Source organism: Calypte anna, chromosome 1, assembly GCF_003957555.1.
Source record: "Calypte anna isolate BGI_N300 chromosome 1, bCalAnn1_v1.p, whole genome shotgun sequence".
NCBI lineage: Eukaryota > Metazoa > Chordata > Aves > Apodiformes > Trochilidae > Calypte > Calypte anna.
This window is the reverse complement of record NC_044244.1, coordinates 138,984,411-139,000,666: the sequence shown is the minus strand read 5'-3', so window position 1 is coordinate 139,000,666 and position 16,256 is coordinate 138,984,411. Positions and strand designations below refer to the sequence as shown.

Sequence of the window (16,256 nt, the reverse complement as noted above, 5' to 3'; positions counted from 1 at the left end):
ATAGCCACTAAAACAAAAGGACACCTTTTTGTCTTACAACAATGAGCACCCTATAACTTATCAGCACCCTTTGCCATATCCCCCACTCCATCACATCATGGAGACTGCCCCCTCAAAAAAGAGAATGCTTGTAGAAAGTCTGCAAGTGGGGGGAAAACTGAGTTTCATTAAATGGACTGCAAAGGGCATTCCCACTCCCATCGTGGTCCACATCCATGTGTTACTGCTCCTTACCCTGTGTCAACAAAGAGTAGCAACACAGCAAGAGCTCCCAGTAAGACAAGAGGAGCATGGACTTAAGCTCTGCCAGGGGAGTTTTAGGTTAGATATTAGGAAAAAATTCTTTACAGAGGGGGTGATCAGGCATTGGATTGGGCTGCCCAGGGAGGGGGTGGTTTCTCCATCCCTGGAAGGTTTTAAGAAGAGACTGATGTGGCACTCAGTGCCATGGTCTGGGAACCACAGTGGTAGTGGATCAAGGGTTGGACTTGATGATCTCAGAGCTCCTTTCCAACCTGGATGATTCTGTGGTTCTGTGAAGAGCAGCAGTTTGCTGATGTGATGTGGATCTAACCTTGCATGTTAGAAAAACACTCAGCCTGGTGAGGTCTTGCCAGTTGCATGCTTGCTTGCACCAACACAGAGAAACAGCAGGAAAACGCAGCTGTGCTGCACTGAAGGGTGGGAGATTGGCTTAAGCTGCTCATTAAACCACTTTCTTGAAAAAAAATTTAAAAAATCAAGGACAGGAAAAAGCATTTCTTTTTAATTTCACTTCATACTGGATTTCATAATGTGTAAGTCACTACTTCCAGTGCTGCTAAAACTGTAACAGGGGTGTGCTATGAGGAAAACTTGGGAATTGTATCACTGCTTTTTGCTGTTGTTGTTAAATAAACCATTTCTCAGATAATTATGAAGGCATATGCATAGTATAATTCTCTTTCATACAACATGAGCAATTTTCATATAACACTATCTGCAGTAAGATTAGGACAGTAAATATCCTGTACTTTACTAAACTCATTTTGCCTATCTTGGACCAAGATTAAAAATTATTTTATTTTCTCTTATTATTATAGATATTTGTATAAACTCATGCATATACACAGATATGTCCATACAACAGAGACAGGCATACATTGTGATACAATTTGACTGGGACTATCTAATGCAATCAACTGATTGACAAAGCCATATAAAAGTTTTGCACTGCTTTCATCCTTCAGAAAAATCTATCACTTCTGGCAAATACTGAAATTCCAGCTATGGAAATGCCCTGTGTAAATATTCAGCCCAAATCATATGAGCATCAATAAAGAAGTAGAAGTAGCTTACACTTACTCTAATTTTCACTTCTGCCCTGAGGATAATAGACTTGGCAGCTGCTGGGGTTGAGTTTTGTCATATCTGTTATGGGTTAACAAACTGAGTGTTAAACAAATTCAGAACTCACTACAGTCCTGCAGTCCCTTTTTTCTTCTAAGTTTAGTTTTAGAAAAGACAAGTCCAAAAAATAATCAAAATAAAAGTAAACCTAAACAGTGCCCAGCTGTGTTATAACCACAAACTGAACTTCAGGCAGCACTGCAGGACAAAAGGATGGTGGCATGTGATGAAATATTCCAAACATTTTTTTCATTATTTCCCCTTTATTCAGTATACATCACAAGAATGTACAGATGTGTTTAGCAAGCAACAGGTTAATCCAGACACTGTCAAGAACACCTTTTTCTACACTCACATGACAGGAAATAGGAATTTTCACATTATGGCTCCAAGTTGGTGATGGCAAAGGCATAAAAGTTCATTTTCTCCTTGACTTCAGATGAATTAGTTGAGTGATAGTAAAATTGTATAGAGTTTACTTCTGAACGAAAGATTAAGGCAACTATTTATTTTCATTGCACAAATAGGCTTCCAAATGCAAGCTGACTGTATATTGATTCAATGACAGCTGAATACCAGAAGAGTGAATCTCCAAGACACCATACGACCACAAGCTTCATTTCATGAGGTACATAACAAAGGTAAGTGATTCAAAAAGGAGGCTATTAATAGAAATCTAATGCATCTTTCCCTATATTTATCATTTGCTTATGTTCTACAGAATTACTTGCTGATCAATAGCACTTCTGCAGGTCTACAGGACTTGCTGACAATACCATTCTAAAATAAAGCAATGTGATGGCAGGTTCTAATATTACTCATTCTTGTATGATTAACTTTCCATTTTTCTCTGTAATCAATTTTCCTTACAACAGGCTTCTGGAAACACAATGACAACGTATTTCCATTCAGCCAAAGATTAATCAAGAATGAAGGACGAATGGTCTTCACTTCAAGAAAAGGGAATTTGCTTAAACTGCAAGTAGCAGCCCCTCTTCAAAAGACACTGAAGAGAAGTTTTCCCAGTTAAAAATTCAAGTTGTGTCTTGATTCAAGTTATGCTGCACAGAAAGGCAGACATGCATTACTTCTTCTGTGAGCACACAACTCTGCAATGCCTTTTTAGTCTTCTGCATCAACTTAGTGACTTGCAGACATCAGGGAAGATGAAAACCCTAAACATGCTTAGGTCTTTATTAAAAGACTACAACACATCTTCTCTCCACCCCAAATCCTCAACTGTATTTTCAGGATCCAAGAAAAATGCCAAGAAAAATGCTTTGAGGCTTGCTGCTGAGGAGCTAGCAAAGATTCTGTGTTACTACTATGCTGATTTCTCAACTAGTCATCTTCAGGCCCATCAAAAATTTCACCACCCAGAAGAAGAAATGCAGGGAGTTATTTAGCTGTGACCACTGTGGTAGCAAGTCACCACAGAATTACATTGAGTGTGTTAAACTTTCAGCCTGGACTCTGGTAAAATAAGACAATGTTTAAATGTTGCCAGCCATTCTCCTTGGAAATTCCTCTCCTAATTAATGATGAAAATAAAAAGCAGGAGCAAGGGGCTTTTTAGAATTTAAAACTAAACAGAAATGCATTTTAGACATAAAGATCCTTTGGATAATCTGTCATGTACACAAGCTTTCTAACCTATCTGTCAACTAGTAATGTTCTAGTGCATGCAAAAGGCACTGACAGTATCTTGCAGCAACCTCCACATGAGAATAATTTTCACAGACATAGTTTGAATGATGCCAACCTCTGTGCCTGCTTCTATCAAGAAAATCTTAATGCATTTCTAACTCTGCTTTTTGTGACCCAACACACAGTCAGGCTCCCACCTATCAACCAGCCAGGGACTGGGACACCAGAAGCATCAGTCACCAAGGTCCTGGCACCGTGACACCAACAGCCTGCAGACCTGTGTGGAGCATCAGTGACACACCACGTGCCACGTGTCACCAGAACTACAGCTCAGCAGACAGCTTGGGTAAAGTGGGAGAAACAGGAGTGACTGCAAATTTCCTCACATCTACAAGTCCTCCCTTTAAATGAAGTGGAAAGCAGGGCATGAAGCCAGTCCCTCCAAGCAAGTCCAGGCTTGCCTATTTCAGCTCAGTTCAAGAGACCTTTTCCTTGCTGTCCAGGACACAGAGCTGTGCCTTAACAGAACAATTTTAAACTCTACAGACCTGCCCCCTGCACACAAACACATAGAGGGTAGAATCAGGTCTTTCCATGCATTAAGCACAATTAATGGTTTCCACAGTAGCAGTGCAAGACCTAAGAGTGCATGCTTTTATTTCAGGGCAGAGTCACACCAAACATTATTTTTATGGAATTTAGAATCACAGAATCACAGAATCACAGAATCAGCAAGGTTGGAAATTAGCTCTGAGATCATCAAGTCCAACACTTGATCCACTACCACTGTGGTTCCCAGACCATGGCATTGAGTGCCACACCACTCTCTTCTTAAAAACCTCCAGGGATAGAGAATCCACCCCCTCCCTGGGCAGCCCATTCCAATGCCTGATCACCCTCTCTGTAAAGAATTTTTTCCTAATATCTAACCTAAACCTCCCCTGGCAGAGCTTAAGTCCATGCTCTCTTGTCTTACTGGGAGCTGCTTGGGAGAAGAGACCGACCTCCCCCTGGCTACCCCCTCCTTTCAGGGAGTTGTAGAGAGTGATGGGGTCTTCCCTGAAGTTCCTCTCCCACTTACATGCAAAACTTATCCCTTCCCTTATAACATAGCCACTGTGGACACCTAAAATGAAAAGACAGTATAAGTTTATAAGTGTCCTCAAAAAAAACCCAAAAACAAAAACCAAACAACAAAACAACAACTCAAGCAAACTCCCCTCAAAAAATCCAGGCTCTTCATTTTAAAATTGGCTTTTTCTTCCAAATATTAATACCTGCAGTGAAATAGTTAAGAACAGCTTCTGTGGACCCACCCCTACAATAAACTGCATTGAAACAGCTGAGGAGAACAGCAACATGAAGGTAAGAATTCACAGCAGGGCTGTGGAATAAAAGGGGCAGAAATACCTATGCCAGCTTCCCTGCCAGAGGAAACCTACAGCGTGACTGGGGTCACCATTTATTTTCAACTATCATTAAACTCTCTCTGGGTGCCAAAAGCCAGAAATCAGTGGATTTATACTGTGTGTGCATTAGTCCCACTAAGAGTGCTTTAGAGAAGAACACCAAATCAGAACAGGCATTAACATGAGTCACTGTATAAAAATAGACCTTCTGAAAACATAACAATGATCCTGTCGACACCAGGAAAATGCTCTCACTGTTGCTTAAAGTAATTGGCAACATTGGGAAGCTCAGCCAAAAGGGCCTGCCAGCTGCTTCTGTTGGTTTTGCTTGAGTTCTAGGTCAGGTAAAGCCTGATCAGCACTGAATCTAATCAAAATTATATTTGAGCTGTAGTGGCAGCAGATAAAAGACATAGCCTACAGAGGGACTGTTCATGTTCCTAAGCAACTGGCTGAAGGTGGCCCTGCCTGAGCAGGGGGCTGGACCAGATGACCTCCAAAGGTGCCTTGCCAATCCCAGGGATTCTGCAATTCCATGGCTGCAGCACTGCCAGCACTGGAGGAGCTCACAGATTTGTGTTAGCAATTCTAGAAAGCACTTTCTTAGTTACCTAGTTACCTCTTAAAAAACCTCCCACATTATGCCCTTTTCTCATTTCCATATAATGAGTCCCTCTTTTCCTCTTCCCTTGGAGACTGAATGTTTGTCTTGGGCATGGCCTGACCTCCTTGTTTACAAGTGCTCCTCATGTTTCCACACCACAGGCATTCATTATCCTTACAAAGAAATGACAACTAACAACCACATTTGGCTGTAACTTAGTGCATGACAGTTGTTTAACTTATAACCTGAGAATGCAAAGCTCATTAATGCTCAAGAGTTCCTTGCATTTTTTTAAAACTCAGCCCTTGGCTTTTGATGCATAGCAACTCATGCTGAATGATTAGGCCTTCCTCCTGTATAATGTAATTAAACAGTCCTACAATTCAAAATTTTAAATTTCAGAAAGATATGGTTGTAGAAGTTATCCTCAAATCAACGTCACATTGCTTGTACAAGCTTTCCTTCTCACTGTGAGGAACCCTACCCTCAGGTTAGTTTGCGTCCTATTTTGCTTTGGGGCAGTCTGCATTCTCCATGCAAGGAGCAAAGAGAAGTTCTCACCAAAATTTGGCAAGTGAAACTTTAAAGAAGCAAGAAGGTCATGTTGCATCAAAAAGCTTGAAATCCCATCTACCACCAGAGTTACTGTTGTTTATGGTAGCTTTTAGATTTTGCATCCATTTGCAAAGTACCCATTTTACTGTTCAGCTATTCTGGTATATAAAGACTATATGCCTGCCCCTTCCACCAAGCAGCTCATCTTTCCAAACAGGACCACCCTTTCCAGCATCACCCCTTTCATAAAGACCAGGCAATTCTGCAGAATCCTGAGGACAGAAAATTAAAAACTTTCTGTTGTTGCACCTTCCCTTGCCCTCTTCTGAGATGCAGGACTATTTCCCCACTACATACTGAGGTGCCACTTCAGCAAAAGATGTTGCTCTGCAGTGAGGAAAACCCCACCAATTATTAGAATGCACAATTAGAAGAAACAAATTAATCAAAAGGGAAAAAAAAAGTTCCTGTATGTCACAGCCAAGCAGAACAGATACTTTACGTTTGTGGTGATGTACAGGGCACAGAGATTATTTCCACATGTGGCCTGAGGCAGGATTTGATTGGACAGTAACAGTGTGAAATGGATGCAACTGCTGCCAAGGGCCAAATATTCCAAGAAAAAGCATCTGTAGAGTGATTCCAATGAGTTGGTTTCACGTGCTTTTAATTTATTCGCAACTCAATCCAAACACAAATTCCCTGTGTTTTCCTCCACAACTTCAGGACTGAAAGGCTATGTTCCCTCCAGCTATATCAATCTGCAATTTGAAAAGAGGATCCCAATTTGATAACAGCTCTCCACTCAGTGCTGTTTGTTTGAATCCTTACTTATTGCAGTAGTTACAATATTTGTACCCATGCTTAAACTAAATCTCACTTAGAAACTTCAGTCAAAGAAAGCAAACCAGGATCTTACTCCAGCTGCTTAGCTTCCAAATGGGAAACCAAAGCCTGAAAATAACTATTATGTGAATGGAGAAATAACCTGGATGGATCCCTTCCCCTTGCCACTTCTCACTGGTTCTGTTTTCAAATTGCCATGGTGTTAGTCATTTAACACTTGCTAAATTACTTCACTGGGGGCTAAAGTATAATGAACATTTTTGCTGCTTCTTTAGTAAGTCTCCTGCCTCAAAGTTCCTCATACCCCAGCTCTGTGTCCCACAGTCTCCAGAGCACTCGTGATGCCTGCAGCTCCCTTGCTGTGTCCATTCTCAGTTTCTTCTAAACCTCTGATGTTGAATCCATTCTTATTGTTCACAGTTTCTAGAAAGTCACTGCTTGGAATTCATTGACTTCACTTGGAGCTTGGAGCACACATGAACCACAACTACCAGTTCATGCAGATTCAATGTTTCTTTTACCTGATTCTCCTGTAGTTGTACCAACAAACTCTGTATTAATTCTCCATAGGCTACTCTTCTCTTTTTTTTTTTCTTCTTTTAATTTAGAAAGAAAATTACATTATCTCTTAGCCACAAAAAAAACTTTTCTTCATCCTTAATTGGCTTTTTTCCCCCTCTCACTCACATATTTATTAAAACTTACTGCATTCCTCTAAGAATCTCACTTAATAACTTTCTCATTTTTTCCATTATCTCCTTTCTTGACCTAAAATCTGTATAATCCCTGTGCTTCAATTTACCATTCTTAGCATCTTTTTCCATCCTATCTTCAAACAGCCCCTTAAGTGGAATATTTACCACTTTTGTTCTCTCTTCTTCCCTCCCTCCTGCTGCACAGGAGGTTTAGTGTATAGTACTTTTGTGATGTGATGTTTCAGTATTTCCAGCTCTGTTCTGAGCTCCTGGGCTAAACTCACACAAGTGGAAACAGATAAAGATCAGGTAGGCATGAGTCCAGCAGAGTTGGTGGAGCTGTGTCTGCTTCCAACAGCAAACTGCTCACCCTTCTCAATACCTTTTGGTAAAGAAGCATTTAGCTTTCTAGGGCAGACAGGAATATTTTTGTTACCCTCCTGAACTCTGCCACCACAAACAAATGCTGTGTCTGTACCACCAAGCAGACAGATGCATCCTGCCCCATGGTCCTAATCTGCTTGCCTTTCAAACCACTTAGATCTACTGGAGTCTGGTATGACTCTCTCCCATCCTGTGTTTCCTTTATGAGAGACTACAGGGAGAAGGAAGAACCGGATAGGAGAACAACCAGTGCTCACCCAGATCCCATCACAGCAGAAAGCTGGGAAGATGCTGTGGCATCCATGTGGGCACTCAAACTTTTCTATGCCCTTCACCTCTCCTTCAGCCATTACTGGAGAAAAGTCTACATCTCCCCTTACTTGCTTTCTCAAAATCTATTCAGAAGGTACCACTGTGCCTGGGAATTCATCCTTCCATATACTGAGTCCTGGCAGGTTAAATCATCAGCTCAGAATTCTTCAGTAACCCCTTCCCTGTCTCAGATGAATTCTGCACCAACTAGAAGAGATACAAACATTTATACCAGCAATAGTTCTAGCCCTTCCTTCACACTGTGCAAAAATGTAATAACCAATTGGAATACTGAGAATGGTCACAGCAAGTAAATCTATATTTCTGCCTGGATCTAGAAAGGAATATTTTTTACAGGGCTGATGACATCTGTATTTAAAGATAGTGTCAGTATATTTCATGTCTAGACTACACAACATTCACTAAATTACTCAAAGAAATGTTATACTGCTTAACTCTCCCACTAACTCCTCTCCTCCCCCTACATGCCTTCATACTTTTCTGATTAGTATTTACAAATGTGTACCTACCTTGCTATTCTTAGAAATAAGACCTAAAATAAGAAATAAGACCTAAATATTGTCTCCCAAGCACCCCTCTTAGAAGATCAGCATAAAGTTTTAATTACTCTACTCCATGCGTGCAGCTCATCTGTGTTATCATGACTGTATCACATAATGGAACAAATAAAGAAATGAAACCAGTGAGTCAGCAACACTACAAAACACAAGCAAAGTGACCATTATCACACCCTACATATTGCTTCATCTGCTTTTCAGCTTCTCGATAAACCCAGCCTAGCAGAAAGAATGCTGACATTACAGGATGCTTCTTTAGGATCAGTTATTTTTAAGACACGACTGCCTCAAAAAAGCCTGGTCTGGTCTCACTGCTGTGAGTGGGAGACTGGAATAGAGCAGTGGACTAGAGACCTCCTGAGTCCCTTTCAGCCCGAGTTTCTCTGTAATTCTCTGCTGGTTTCTCTTGACAATCCATTGATTTTAATAGGCCCTTGGATGCAAGCCCTTCCAGAAGGAAGGGCTCATGTGGATGCCTGTGAATCAGATGTTCAGTCTGCACACGTATGAAAACCAGCTGGCTTTCCACAGGACTCTGTTGAGGGACTAATCCATAAGCAGTAAACACAGGCAGCCAGGCTGACCTACATCAGTGCTTCTGGTGGGCCAAAGAGCTTTCAAAGTACTCAGCAACAGCAGTTTCAGTGGTGACCTGCACCAAGATCTTTGCAATTCTTCAGCAGTAACAACAGCAATCGTGCAGTGACAGATGCTGCACTAATAAACTATGGTACCAAATGATAAGCAGCTCCATTCAAACACCTTCCCTATGCTGAGCCTTTCAAAACAGAGAAACGCCTTGCACAAGGGCATGTTTTTCCTGTATTTATTCTTTTAGTGAAATCCAGTGTTTCCAAGAACAACAGCAATTACTCTCCCTCCTGCCCTTCATTTTGCATGCTTGGATGACCACATTTTTAGAACAGGTCAACCAAATGCCTGAGCAGTTTATCAGTCAGTTAACAAGCTGTAATACCTTGACTGCACACCAAGGTCAAATATTTCTGCAGTGCTGCTTTTTATAAGGCCTCATCAACATTTTAAATAACATTCTTATCTATATATCCAAAATATTTTGCAACTTCAGCCTATCTATCACACTTAGCATATCTTTTTAATAGATCCCATTTAGAAAAAGTTTTCATACCTCCCATGAACACATTTTCCATCCTTCATTTTTCCTACCCTATTATCTTTTAATTTTTTTTTTTGTTTGGCACCTCTAGCATAAATGGAATGATGAACCAGGAGCTATCCCACAATTCTGCAGTAGTACCTAAGGATGTTATAATCAGCCTCATGGAAAAGATGGGCTGCCAGACTCATTAACCTAGGCTCACACTTGTTTTTACCATGTATAGTCATACAACTAGCACAGAATGAGATTTGTTCTGCCTCCTATGAAGCAAAACAAAACAAAACCAACAGCAAAAAAAAAACCAAAACCAAAAACCAATCTAAAAATGCTTCAATTGATCTTCCTTCCTCCAGTCTGGGTGAGCTGATATTTATATTTTCCGCAACATGAAAGACAAAAGCTGCACTGGCCTGCAAGTGAATGGCTATTTAGCCCTGGATAATACACTATTCTTAGCAGCTGATGTAAGTAATCACACATGTGGCAACACCCGCATCCAGGTTTCAGAGAACATGTATCTTCTGCTGACAGCTTGCAGATGTTGCTTGGGAAAGATGATCACTGAAGCAATGAAAGGCACGGAAAAAGGGTGCTCTGGTGTAGGTAGACAACGTGCCATTCCTGTTTACTGATCTAACCAGTAGGTAACATTCCATAAAATGTTATTCTTGGCTAGATGTTATTTTTTCCTGTGATTCTGTGAGATGTTATAATTGGATGGATCAAGCTGGGTTTTACTCAGGGAAGTGCCACGCAAGCTACGCTACCGCCTTGCTGCATCTTACCTAAACTTCTGGTGCTGTCATACCACACCTTTATGTCACAGGTCTGGAAATCAGGCCTTGAAATTCTCTTCACACAACCACAGAAGAGTTAAGAATTTCAAGGTTAGGAAAATTTGTACATTTCATTAGATCATCTGATGGGAGGAGATGGGGAGGAAGGACAACTTTGTATTCATGTCACAAGCCTTTTTTGAGGTAAAATAGAAGCAGCAAGCTAGTAACTATTCTTAAATAAACCTTCAGTTGTCAAGACTGCAAGACCATTGTTCCCATGGGACAGCAAACAGTCAGATGCCTACATTTGTGCCATTTTGGTGCTTTAAAGCATAAAATCTGGGAAATGCAACAGTATGGATGAGCAGTGCACTGATGCATTCCCCACAGCTTGCCTTCTACAAGGTTAGCAGCGGTGCTAAGCTCAGGGCAAAAAGTGCTATAGCTGTCTCTTTCTGTCATGACTGAAGTAGTTCATCCCAGTGACCGTGTTCAGCAGGCAGAGACAAAAATGTCAGCCATCCTGAAATGCAAGGAACCATCATCTATCGAGTCATCTGTACCATTGCCCTGACTGATAAAATGTCCTCACCTTACCAGCAGGGACCAGCTGCAGCCTGACAACACGCTGAAGCACAACTGCAGTTACTGTAATTCCTCAACCAGGCATTGTTTGTCAACAGTTTTCATCTTTCCTGAGTCAACTCTGTCTCAGCTAGCTTCCTTCTTCTGTCAGCTACCAGGAGAGAATGTACAGGGCAGCATCAGTGAAATGACAGCATGATATCTTCCTACTGTTTAAGAAACACTTCTATTACCTCAGCTGCACAATAAAGAGATGTGAAAAAAAAAAGAGATTAAGTCAGATGAAAATGCAGATGGGGAAAAAGGTCTCAAGTTGTGCCAGGGGAGGTTTAGGTTGGATATTAGAAAGAATTTCTTTACGGAGAGGGTGATCAGGCATTGGAATGGGCTGCCCAGGGAAGTAGTGGATTCTCCATCCCTGGAGATATTTAAAAAGAGACTGGATGTGGCACTCAGTGCCATGGTCTGGGAACTGCAGCAGTAGTGGATCAAGGGTTGGACTTGATGATCTCTGAGGTCCCTTCCAACCCAGCCAGTTCTATGATTCTATGAATACCCTGCCCATCAAATCCACAGATACTGCTGGAGAAGTAGTCACCTATGCCTTACAAAACATTGAAGGCTTCCAGTGTTTATAGTAATGACAGCCTGCATACATGACCCCTGTCACCATGCATTAGAAAACTGCTCCTGAACAGCAGCTGCTGCCTTTATGTCACATGCTGATTGCAAAATGGATAGCAAGGGCCATAAATCCCTCTGATAGGCAGTGGCACACTGGCTTCCCTGTCAAACTGAAGCAAAGTCACAACAAGGAGTAGGACATTCTGCACATAACAAGCACACTCACAGCTGTTACGAGGCTTGTGTCTCAGAAAAGGTAAGATCTTATGTCACTGCAGACCTAAGTATTGTAAAATACAGTACTTCAGCACAGAAACACATGTAAAATAAACAAGGGGGTACAGACACTAGAAGTTTATTTAGCCTTAGTGAAATTTTTTAGAGGTTTTCAGAATTAGGGAGAGACCTAGCAGCACTAACAAAGGAAATGCACAACAAAAAAACCCAAACATCATAATCATTTGCAATGACAGAAAGTTTGCACTGTCCTGCAAAACACACTTAAATTAAATAAATGGATCTTAAAGAATTTATGTAACACATGAAGAGATTTTAAACCAAAATTACTTGACTGTTTTCATTACAGCAGGAGAACTGTATATTTTTTCCAATATACAAAACAAATAATGAATATTGTTGAAAAATCCCGACACATTTACACAGTGTAACACACTATAAACTGACCTATCAATGCATTGCCCTTGGCTACTTTCTTGGCCAGAAGCCAATCAGCAAAACTGGTGACCTCAAATCACCTTTATTCCAGAATGCTACAAAATCACATTTGGGCTATTTTTTTTCCCCTGCATTTGCTGCTTTGTGGTGAATGTTTATACTGAGCTTAAAGTTATGTTATTCATCATAAATATGGAAACATTTGTGCCAGCCATGCTCACCACATTACGGGAAGTTATCTATATTCTGTATTAGCTCAGTTTTATGGGACAGAAGCAAACACGGCTGCATACGGATGTGACTTGCATGTACTCAGAAGAGCTTTACCACTGAACACTGTCTTGGCAAATGCTCCATTTTAAGTTCTAAACGGTTCCAAAAAAAAAGAAAACAAAAAAAAAGAAAACCAACATCACAATTTTTTGCCATACGTACTACTGCCTTGTGACAACAAGCCAATGCACCGTGTATCCAGCACTGAGCCTGCTAATCAAGCACACATGTCAAGGCTTGTTTGGCTGAAGAATAAAACATCTCCTCAGATGAATCCCTCCCTTGCCTGTGTTGCATGTGTCTCTATACACACACACACTCTTCTGTCTTCTTCCTAGAGCATCGTACTATTAACAGGAACATGCTGTGCAGTATCAAGCTTCAGCTGAACACCAAGAAAATTCACTTCCCACTGCTAAATCAATGCCAGATAATCTCTGCCATGAACACAGCCTATCCACAACAGCACAAAGAGTAAAGTAACTGGAAAAGTAAGACAAGCTTAGCAAAGCAACATGACTGCATTCATATGCTATCCAAAGTGACATGAAGACTGAAGTGAAAGTCAGGGTTTTTTAGAAGACTGGGAAAGCCAGCTCTGCATGGGATGTGCAGGCTGTAACTGTGCGAACCTACGCTCAGTGTCAGAAGTGCAGCATTAACACATTGCCATACACGTGCTCTCCTGCTGCTGCAGTGACAGGTCCTGAACCTACTGATTCAGAAAATGCTGACCAAGCTGAGTATGGCTGAAAAAGGTGACTGTGTTTATGCCACACTTCTGAGAAACCCCTTTTCTGACACATGCCACAACTTTAGGAAGATTTCAAATACAGCTGGGATGGGAGGGCAAAAGAAAGAGGGATGGTGATGTCCAGCCAGGGAAGCCATAGCATCATGTTGCACAGCTCTTGCTACATGGATTTACACCGTGGGTGAAGAAGGCCCTTACACTCTCAGGATACAGCACCCATGCCAGCTGGTGCCAGGCTGGGCCACTCACCCAGACCATTCTCAGGGCAGCATTTCTGGCCAGTGTTGACACAGTCCTTGCACAGGCTGAGGGGCTAGTTACACTGTCTGGCTTCCAGTCATTCATCTAATGGCTCTGGTTCCTTCCCCAGCTGTGCAGGCAGCTGGCTCCCATCCACAAATGGATGAAGAGGAGGCAGGAGGGCAGAGCCGGACAATCCCACACAAATCTCCACGCTGGCTTTGCTCCCTTACCGTCTCGGGGTCGTTCTCAAAGACTTCCCGGGCCTCCTCCTTGCTGCAGTGCTCCTCCACGCACTCCCTCTCCAGGTGCCCTTGCTTGGTCTCCTCGAATATTTGGTAGGCTCGCTTCTGCCTCTGCCGCAGGAACTGAGCAGCCTCCGAGGCGCGGAGCAGCACGGCTGGGACGCCGATGGCCGAGGCCAGAGGGTCGCAGGGGAGGTCGGGGGAGAGGGGACGAGGAGGACAGGAGCAGGAGAAGGGGGAGGCAGCGGTGAACAGCCGAGCCCTGTTTGCCCGCCCTTCACACGCACCCCAAACCTCCCCGCCGGGGGGCACCGAGCCCCCTCCCTGCCCTTGGGTGTCCTCGGCCCTTCACAGTAGCGACCCCGCACCGCCATCTCCCGCCACCACCTTCCTCCCCACAGCCCGGCCGTGAGGCTGCACATCCCGACCTTTCTTCCCCACCCCACCCACACTCCTCCACAGTCGCTCGGCGTCCCCAAGCCCCGGCAGCTTCACCCCGCATACACACTCACACGGTGCGGCGAGGGATGCTCGGCGGAGGGACAGGTCCCCCCCTCCTGGTTCCTCCCCCCGCTATCCCCCTCCTCCGTCCTGCGGTACTCACTCTGCGAGGAGTCCACCGCCAGCAGGACGAGCAGCAGGGCGGCCCCGAGGGGATGCGGCATGATGCGGCCGGGGCCGGGCCGGGCCGGGGGGCTGGCGGGGAGCGGCGCGGAGCAGAGCGGGGCGGGCGGGAGTCGGCGCGGGAGGGGAGGGCGCTGAGACTGCGGGAGCCCAGCAGGGGAGCCGGGGAGCCGCTCGCCCGTCCTTACCCAATCGTTCGCCAAGTCGCCGCCGAGCCGCCGCACAAGGGACACACCTCGCCCCCCTCCCACCCCTCCCACCTCCCGGCTTCCCCAGCCCCGCCCCAGCCCGGCCCGGTCCGGCACCAGCGTACCTGCCCTGCTGCTTGTGAAAGCTTGAGGAGTGTGTGTCTGTGTCTGTGTGTGTGTTTGGGCGGGTAGGAGGGGGTGGTGGTGGATTTCGGGGTAGCCGCGCTGATGGGCGGACTTGAGGACTTGGGGAGCCGTCGGGCTGTCTGCTCCGCCGCTGGCGGGCACGGCTTTGTTACAGCTCAGGGGCTGAGCATGAGAGAGGGAGAAGCTGGCTCTCAACCCTGCCCGCTCCTGCCTTCAGTTAGAAAATCGGGTTCCCCCCACACCCCAGTACATATTGTCTGCACAAGTAAATTTTCAGTTTGTTCCAGCGTTTGGGGATAAAATCCTCAGGAAAAAGATGGATGCAGTTTGTGACATTAGGTTGCAGATCATCCTTTATTGTCCCTTGTCCATCCATAGTTTATAGATAGAATGTGTCCCATGTGGGAAACCCCGTTAGCCAAAACGAAGAGCTGCAGGAGCTACATTTACCTTTCCCATTGCCACCGTTTTTAAAGCTACTCCTGTTCCCTGTCCTGCAAACACATTAATGAGACAGATAGCTCAAGTAACACCAAATCATAGAACCATAATCATAGAATCATCAAATGGATTGGGATGGAAGAGACATTAAAGATCATCTGCTTCCACCCCCCACAGTGTGGGTAGGGACACCTCCCACTAAACCAGGGTTCTCAAAGCCCAAATCCATACATTCTTCAAGATACTTTTAACAGTACAACTCACATGCAAAAAATAAACTGTCCAATGTAATTTTAGTATTTAGATCTGTCTAAGAGTTATTATTGTGTCTCCATGATAAATAACTGCAAATATAATGTAACTAATGTAAGCAATACGTTTATACTACATATAGTTGAGGTAAAGTACATGAAAATAGAAGAGCCAGCCTACAGGTTCGGTGCAGTCATTCCCATGCTGGTATCTTCTGCCTGGCAATGGCCAATAGTAGACTTACAGGTAAGAGGTATAAAAATATAAAAACCACCACTGAGTGGTAGTTTCTTTCTGTTTTCAGCTTCTGAGGTGCAGAGGAAGAATTCTCAAAAGTAAAAATTCTGCCCACTGTTATGCTACCAGGCACAAATATAACCCTTCTTCACAAATTTGTCAAATACTTCTTTATTACTTCTGGCTTCCAGAAGTAGCAGAAAGGTCGAATATGTGCACAAAGGCCAGAGAGGACCTTTTCCCCACCGATTTTAAATCCAATACTTAATAATTTTATAGGGTAACTTGAATTTCTGTTTTCTAAGAAATACTGAATCATCATGCCCTATTTGTTTTTACCATGTCATTTTGAAGACCTCTTTTATATGCTTTCAGAACCATCCCTTTTCCTAAGCTATGGAGCTTTAGTCTATTATTTCTTTCCACACCCCTTTAAGCTGGCATTGCTCAGAGAAGCAGTCCCATCAGTCCCCATTGCTTGTTCCTGTCCTTTGGTCACGTCTGCATCTTGTGCTGGCATGCAGTGAGTCTTATCAGAGCAACCCAAGAAAAATGATTAATTTTAATTCAGTTTAGAGCAGTTCCTCCACTGAGCTGCTGCACACCTGCACAAACACCAACAAGGGAGAGGCTTT

At 43.4% G+C, this 16,256-nt stretch overlaps 1 protein-coding gene across 1 annotated transcript in view; it reads right to left on the bottom strand.

Moving 5' to 3' along the window:
* GAS6 (growth arrest specific 6) overlaps positions 1 to 14,582 on the bottom strand; it is a 44,588-nt gene extending 30,006 nt beyond the window's left edge. The window contains exons 1-2 of the mRNA XM_030449973.1: positions 14,337 to 14,582; positions 13,721 to 13,887 (exon numbers count right to left, since the gene is read on the bottom strand). Of these exons, the coding sequence (XP_030305833.1) occupies positions 13,721 to 13,887; positions 14,337 to 14,397 (228 nt within the window). The 5' untranslated portion in view covers positions 14,398 to 14,582. The remainder of the gene's footprint in view (positions 1 to 13,720; positions 13,888 to 14,336) is intronic.
* Positions 14,583 to 16,256: the final 1,674 nt, after the last annotated feature.